The sequence below is a fragment of the Octopus bimaculoides genome, chromosome 27 (genome assembly GCF_001194135.2).
Source record: "Octopus bimaculoides isolate UCB-OBI-ISO-001 chromosome 27, ASM119413v2, whole genome shotgun sequence".
Taxonomy (NCBI): domain Eukaryota; kingdom Metazoa; phylum Mollusca; class Cephalopoda; order Octopoda; family Octopodidae; genus Octopus; species Octopus bimaculoides.
The window spans coordinates 12,963,444-12,971,465 of NC_069007.1; the positions used below are offsets into that span (position 1 = coordinate 12,963,444).

At 37.3% G+C, this 8,022-nt stretch overlaps 2 protein-coding genes across 2 annotated transcripts in view; both read left to right on the forward strand.

Moving 5' to 3' along the window:
- The window catches only part of LOC106867681 (cap-specific mRNA (nucleoside-2'-O-)-methyltransferase 2), a 47,434-nt gene extending 43,404 nt beyond the window's left edge, over window positions 1–4,030 (forward strand). The window contains exon 13 of the mRNA XM_014912622.2: window positions 313–4,030. Within this exon, the coding sequence (XP_014768108.1) occupies window positions 313–407 (95 nt within the window). The 3' untranslated portion in view covers window positions 408–4,030. The remainder of the gene's footprint in view (window positions 1–312) is intronic.
- A 3,452-nt stretch (window positions 4,031–7,482) lies between these two features.
- Window positions 7,483–8,022, forward strand: part of LOC106867682 (prostaglandin G/H synthase 2) — a 75,343-nt gene continuing 74,803 nt past the window's right edge. Inside the window, exon 1 of the mRNA XM_052977213.1 lies at window positions 7,483–7,588. The gene's annotated coding sequence lies outside the window, so the exon portion shown is untranslated. The remainder of the gene's footprint in view (window positions 7,589–8,022) is intronic.

Consider the following 8,022-nt stretch of genomic DNA (forward strand, 5'->3'; position numbering starts at 1 on the left):
TATATATATATATATATATATATATATATATATGTATATATAGACACATACACACAAACATGCCAGAGTATACTCATGTTTTTTTTTTACGTATATGTTGAGTGTATTTGGTCTATACTTGTGGATGTATGTGTAACTCCTAAATTTAATGGGGCTCTCTTTATTTTCTTATGTTTTGAATTAGTAAAATGGTAGGGGTCCCACTTGGTCTGAATCCAGCCCTGTATGTATGTGTATATATATTTATTTGTTTATTTGTATAAATATTTATTTATTTGTTTATATATATATATTTATATTTTTATTTACCAGATGTTGAATTTTTCTCAGAATTGATGAAAAGTAACGAAAACCTACTGAAATGTTTCATATTCACGAAACTCAATTGGGAGAAGGAGCATGTTTAGCAACAACAACTGTCCTGGTCTTTTTGGTTTTAGCAACACAACTGCCCTGACCTGCCTTTCATATCTTCATGATTTTCTCCCATTATTTGTTTTTCATATTTGTCTTATGTTTTCCATTCCACTCTCATCTTGAAGTCTTGACTGCCAGCAGTGAACAAGCCTCTGAGATTGGAAGAAAAGTCTATGACAAAGAGATAGACAAGATTCTAAACAACCAACATATAATGGAATCAAGCCAACAAGAAGTATGTGTGTGTGTTTGGTTGTTTATTTGTGTGTATACTGACATACAAAGGGAACAATAACCCTCTTTTGACTGGAAGCACTCACTCCAAAACAGTCTGTAAATGTCATCTCCTCCAAGAGGAGTCTGTGTATCACCCTTCTCCAGAGATAGTCATTATGTGTGGATGTGTGTGTGTGTGAGTGAGTGAAACAATTTCCCTCAAGGACAGTGGTGTGTATGTGTGTGTGTGTGTGTGTGTGTGTGTGTGTATGCATGTTAATATTCTGTAAGGGCTGTGTGTTGTGTAACCGTTTTCCAAAGACTCTGTATATGTGTGTTTGTAAGAGACACCCCTTCTTCAAGGCATCCCCCACCGTGTGGACAATTTAGAAAGAATGAGACTCAGTTATGGGAAGTGATGCTGCATGTGAATCATGAGTCATTTCACATTTGTCACAATGGTCTGCAAGGGACAGTTCTACTCTTCCCCCTCATACTTGTACTAACTGCTGGGATTTTCTTCATTCTGCTTCCTATGTCCCCAAATTCTTCACCTTTTCTCTTTTCTGTCCTCTAAGGCATTCCTTTTTTTTTTTGTTCTCCTCTTTGTCCCCACAATTCCATTATATGTTCATTCTATTTTCTACAACATCCAGCTCTAACTCAAGGTTTTGAAGTGACTTTTATTCATCAAACTCATTTAGGATATTTTTAAGAATTTATGTAAAAAAAATGACAATGATGTGCAATATTCATTCTTAAAATGGTGCTGGGATGGCTGTGGTTAAGAAGCTTGCTTTGCAGCTATGTGGTTTCAGGTTCAGTCTCGCTGTGTGGTACCTCGGGCAAGTATTTTCTTTTAAAGCCCTGGGCTGACCAAAGCCTTGTGAGTGAATTTGACAGATGGAAACTGTGTAAGCCCAACATGCATGCATGAATGTTGAGCTTTTGCAGTTTCCATCTGTCAAATTCACATATGTACATACATACATACATACATTTGTGTTTGTCTTCATCACCTCTTGATAACTGGGGTTGATTTGATTATATCTATGTAACATAGTACTTTGGCACCAATAAGATAAATAATACTAGACTGAAAGAAAATAAGTACTGGGAACAATTTGTTTCAATAAACCCTTCAAGGCAGTGCCCCAGCATGGTCACAGTCCAATGACAGAAACAAGTAAAAAATGGAAGATGCTCCAGCAGATTTGAACATGAATATGTTAATCAGTTTTGTATTTTACCTTAAGGAGAGATAGCTTTGACTGAAGAGATATAATGATGTTAAAACACCTGTGTCTGAAAGTCTCCCAATGTCACTGAATTAAGTGTGTGGTCAACACACAATGTCTGAAGGGAGAAGTTGTTTGCCAAAGGCAAAATACAACAGAGATTAACATATTAGCATTTCCTCTACCTTCTCATGCCTCTACAACAGAGATTTACATATTAGAATTCCCTCTACCAACTCATGCCTCATTGGTTGTCTATCACTCCCTACCTCCATCCTTCAGCCCTACCCAGTCTTTACTGTTATTGCTTACCTTCCAATTTTGCCATCTATTATTCCTTCATATACACTTGTAACCCCCTGCCCATCCATGCTCCTAATTGCTGCTCACTTCTAGTCACCTTGTACCTTGAGGGGCCACCTGGATTAACAACTCCTACTGATCATTCTCACCCTCTTTTCTAAATGTGAGTAACCATGTAGGGCCTACTCACCCCTCCACCACTTCCTTTCTTTCATACTTTAACCCTTCATTTCCTTGCATAAAACCCACCCTCACCACACTGGGTTTGTTGTGTTGCGAGCTGCATGGTTACCTCGTTAGTGCTGGTGGCATGAAAAATGCATCCATTCTGTGCTGTAAAGTGGTTGGCATTAGGAAGGGCATCCAGCTGTTGAAACCATACCAAAGCAGACTCTGGAGCATGATGCAGCCCCTGGACCCTTCAAATCCTGTCAAACTGTTCATCCTATGCCAGCATGGATCTTGGATGTTAAATGATGACAATGAAGATGATGATGATGAAGTACATCAGAATGTGTTCAGTTAAAAATGAATCTTGATATTCTCAGTTTTGTGAGCTTATAATAATGTAAAAAAAAACAACAACCCAAAACAAGGTGAATTTATAGAAAGAAGAGAAAAGAATTTCAGTTAAAAAAGCAAACAATTGGCTGTGAGGTTATTGACGATGGATTGTTGCTGCTGACTGCATGGTTACGAGTTCAAACCTTGTGAACACTGAAGTAGCAGAGTTGTCGGAGCAAGGAACTAAATGCTTTGTGGTATTTATTCTGGCCTTTGCATTTTGAGTTCAAATCTCACCAAAATCAACTTTGCTTTCCAGCTTTCTGGGGTCGGTGAAGGAAGTGCCACTCTAGGATGGTGGATTGACAGAACCATTAGAGCAACAAACAGGATGTCGTGTGATATATTCCTTCCTGTTCTTTGCATTCTGATTTTAAATCCAGCTGAGGTCAATTTTGCCTTTTGTCCTTTCAGGGTCAACAAATAAAGTGCCAGGCCACTGTGTGTCTTTATTAGGGTCCATTCTAATGTCACTGAGTTTAATACCGTCATCTGGTCCTTTGGTATCTTTAGTTGCAAGCATTTGGATTAAGTCTCCAATTTGAGGATACCTTCTCTTTGTCCCCTCTCAGAGGTCCTGTAAAGGGTTACAAGGTCTGTCTTTTCTCAGGACTAAGTGACATAACCCCTCCAATCCCTATGACCTCTGGATTCCTTAGCCTATTTAGGCTGTTGTTCCAGTTTCATAACTGATTTTGTCTCATGGCAAGAGCTTGTGATGCTAACATGGCTCACTATAAAACGGAGTTTTGTCCTTGCCTTGTGCCCTCAGTACTTAATGGCATTGTAGAAGTGCTTTTGTGACATAAGGATGTCTTGGGCATTTTCACCTGGTTGAGTTCATCCTCCTTCAGGTTTAAACATGACTAATTTCTTCTAGAGAAAGGAAATGAGAGTTCGAGAAAGAAGTGACCTTCAGTATTTAATTTATGGAGCATGAAAGGTGTTTAATTTATGGGGCATGAAAGGATGAAAAGTACAGATGACATCAGCAGGATTTGAACTCTGAGCACAGAGAACTGGAACGAATATCACAAAGCATTTCATTTAATGTTCAAAGGACTCTGCCAGTCTGATGACTAATGGTGTGGACACATGTTTAAACTTTAATCCTGCAGGCGGTGAGGGTGGGTGTCAGTTCTGCTGGCCACAGTATCGACTGTGACTGATATTTCTGCTGTTTAAGAAATTATTGAATGAAAATAGAAATAAAATAAAATATGATTGTTAAATTAAAACTCAAAAAGCAAATATATGTGAAATAAATGTAAAATAAAAGTACACATAAAATATCTGAAAGTTGTTGTTTAACCCCAGGTCACTTTTGGTCAAGTAGACCCAGAATCAAAGATGTCCTAATTTGAATCATTCCATCTGTTTTTGTTTTTGTTTTTGTTTTTTTTTTTTCTGGTAGCAATAGGTTGTGAGGTTAATAAGCTTGTTTCCCAACCTTGTGGTCTTGGAGTTTATTCCCACTGCATGACACCATGGGTAAGTATCTTCTACTATAGCCCTCGGCCAGCTAAAGCCTTGTGGGTGGATTTGGAAGACGGAAACTGAAAGAGGTCTGTCATATAGATGTGTGTGAGTAGTGTACTGTGGTTTTGATATCAGGCGAAGGTTATATGCAAGCACATCATCATACAAGCAAAGTTGTTTGTTAACAGTTTTCCCTGAAATACATGTCTAACCATGGAGAAATATTACCTTGATTGGAAACAAGTGAGGACTAGCAACAGGAAGGGCATCCAGCTGTTGAAAATATGCCTTAACAAATTCCATCTGCAAATATATACAAATCATCAGTTTATATATACGTACAGACATGGCTGTATGGAAAGAAGCTTGCTTTCCAATCACATGATTCTGAGTTCAGCCCTACTGCGTGGCACCTTGGGCAAGTGTCTCTGCTATAGCCTCGGGCTGATCAAAGCCTTGTGAGTGGATTTGGTAGATAGAAACCGATGGAAGTGGTTGGTGATAGGAAGAGCATCCAGCTGTAAAAACCCTGCCAAAACGGACACTGTAGCTTGGGGTAGTCTTCTACCTGGCCAGCTTCTGTCAACCATCCTACCCATGCATGCATGGAAGATGGACATTAAATGATGATGGTGTTGATATATATATATACATATACATAAACACACGTATTTGTTCTCTCTCCCCTACCACCATTTGACAACTGGTGTTGGTGTGTTTACATTCTGGCAAAAGAGACCAAAAGAATAAGACTTGAAAAAAATTTCTGTGACTACATCACCCCCAACATCTGACCACCTAACTCCCCACACTCCCTTGATTATTATGTGTGGGGCGCAGCAGAGCGAGAGACCAACAAAACTCCTTGTAACACCAAAGATGAACTGAAGGCAAGGATTATGGCAGCATTCACCAACTTAAACAAGGAGACTGTCCAGAAGTTGTCTAGAGGCCATAATTGAAGCCAATGGTGATTTTATTGACTAAATTTCTTCTTTAGTATTTCAAGATATTTTTATGTAATTTTGGTAAATATATCTGTTAAAATGAGATGCCATTTTCATTTTTGCATAATTTAGACGCCAATATATTCACCGCACCCTGTATATATATATGTATATAAACTATCTGTATACATACAAACAGGTATGTGTGTGTGTGTACGACAACAACAATAATACTAAATGTTTCAAACTTATAGTAAACAGGTTAGCCACAGGTACTACTTTGGGGGAAAATAATAAATTTCATTGCTTCTGGCCATCAAACAAAACTTTAATTAATGCAATGTAACCAAAATGAAATAATGTCCTAACTTAATTAATGTGTCTAATTTTATTTAATTTTCATTTCTTGCAAACTATCAAAATCCCAGAACCATATTCTCTATCGGCATATATTTTGAACATATAAATGATCATACATACTTATTGAAATTCCCCTGGGGTGCACAGTTGGCTTGCTCTATTGCGTGGCTTTTATGCTACTTTGGAATTTTTTTCTCTGGTTCAATTTCTGAGCAGTGTTGAGTGTCTATTACAAATGGAAAAATTACAAGTATTGGGTCATCCCATAAATAATGCAGTTATTTTATACTTCTTTTATTTTTCAAAATTAAGATTAACAAAGACAGACAAAGGGATTAAGTCGATTACATCGACCCCAACGCATAACTGATACTTAATTTATCGACCCTGAAAGGATGAAAGGCAAAGTCAACCTCAGCAGAATTTGAACTCAGAACTCAGACGAAATACCGCTAAGCATTTTGCCTGGCTTGCTAACGATTCTGCCAGCTCGCCGCCCTATCCCATAAATAATGCAATTTTTTCAATTGCATGAACTAAATGTCGGAGGGGGTATCTTCCGGGTTTCTACGTCGATGGCTCAGATCTCATCAATTGTCCAATCAAGCAGCCCAAATGTTGGTATGAGTACTGGCACCGAAAACACATTGCAGGCCACTGTTCTATTTAATGCAGAGAGTTCCAAGGTCCAAATTTTATTCGGTTGTAATATTCTTTAGTAATACATGTTTTGTTATAGGTGCCATTGTAAGATATGTTTTCATTTATCCCTAAATACCTGTAACAATCCTCGTCAGATATAGGGGAAATGGTCAAATCATTGATGGAGATGTTGCTAGTCTGGTTTATAGTTTTCCTTCTTTTCATAAACATATAGCAACATTTGTCCAGACCAAACTCCAGCTCTATATCCTTTGAGAATGTAACCAGGTCAAGGCTCTTGTGTGTGTGTGCGTGCGTGCATGTATGCATATGACAGGCTTCTTTCAGTTTCCGTCTACCAAATTCACTCACAAAACATTGGTCGGCCCGGGCTATATAATAGGAGACAATTGCCTAAGATGAAGCACAGTGGAATTGAGCCCAAAAGCATGTGGCTACGAAGCAAGCTTCTTAACTATATAGTCATAGCTGAGAATATTTTATGGATACTAAACCAATGTGCAAATCCAACTTCTACTGAATTAAAATAATCTTTTTCTTTCTTCGTTGAAAGGTGGTGAAAGTTCTCAGTTCGAAATAAAATGTAATGCCAGCCAGGACGAGAAAAAATGTATGCAGGGGGGATAACTCTTGTTAATGATTGAATGTCTGCGACCTGGTAGAATCATTGGAGTATCGTATTTAGAGGCATTTCTTCTCGTTCTACTTTTTTATGTTCAAGTTCCACAGTCGTTCATTTTTTTTCCTTTCATCGTTTCGTAGTCGATAAAATAAAGGGCCAGTCAAGTGCTGGGCTAGTTGTCATCGACTGACTTCCGTCTGCCAAAATTTCAAGTCTTCTGTCTATAGTAGAAAGGATTGTTAAATATTTGAATTTCCCGGGATTAAATCATTTGTATGTCTTTCCATCTTGTTTTGTTTATAATATTGTATATTTAACGATATCCTGTATAACTATGGCAGTATATCTTATGGCGAAATTCACATAGAACCCCTCATAACTTTTTTGTCATTTTTTTTAGTTTTCAGAAAATATTTGCGAATTTGTGTTGTCACACTAAGAATTCACACGATTATGAAAGAAGAAAAAAAAGGTTGTGTGTGATTTAAGGGCGATTTAAGTGTTATTTTTAATACATCTCACGACCACCTGATGCCTTCCTAATTTCTGTGTCGTATCTATCTATCTATCTATCTGTCTCTTTGTCTATATGTATATATACATGTGTGTGTGTGTGTGTGTTTGTCCCCCACCACGCTTGACAACCGGTGTTGATGTCCAGTAAATTAGCGGTTATGGAACATCGGCAAAAGAAACCGACAGAATAAGTATCAGGTTTTTTAAAAAGTACCGGGGTCGATTCATACGACTTTAAATTCTGCAAGGCGGAATTGAGACAAGTAAAAGATAAAAGATTATATATATAATCCAATTTTGATTTTCTAACATCTTTTCTCCATTTTTATAATTGTTTATGGTATCTCTGTACCTATAACGAACTTTTTTCAATTTGTTATTTTCATATTCTTATTGCTTGCTCTAGCAGGATATTTCTGAATATGATGAATTTTTATTAGAAATTATTTTCTCTCTTTTTGGACTCCTCAAAAAGTTTGAATTGTTCTACTTGAACTTATTTTTTTCACACACACACACACACACACACTATATCTATATATATAAAAATGAGAATGTGTGTCTGTCTGTGTGAATCCCTAAAACTCGAGAACTACGCAACCAATTTCATTCAAATTTTACACATGCCTTACTTATTAACTTCTTGCAGAGTTCGAGCAAACGGCAACATAATATCTCCTCCACTATTTAAGTATTA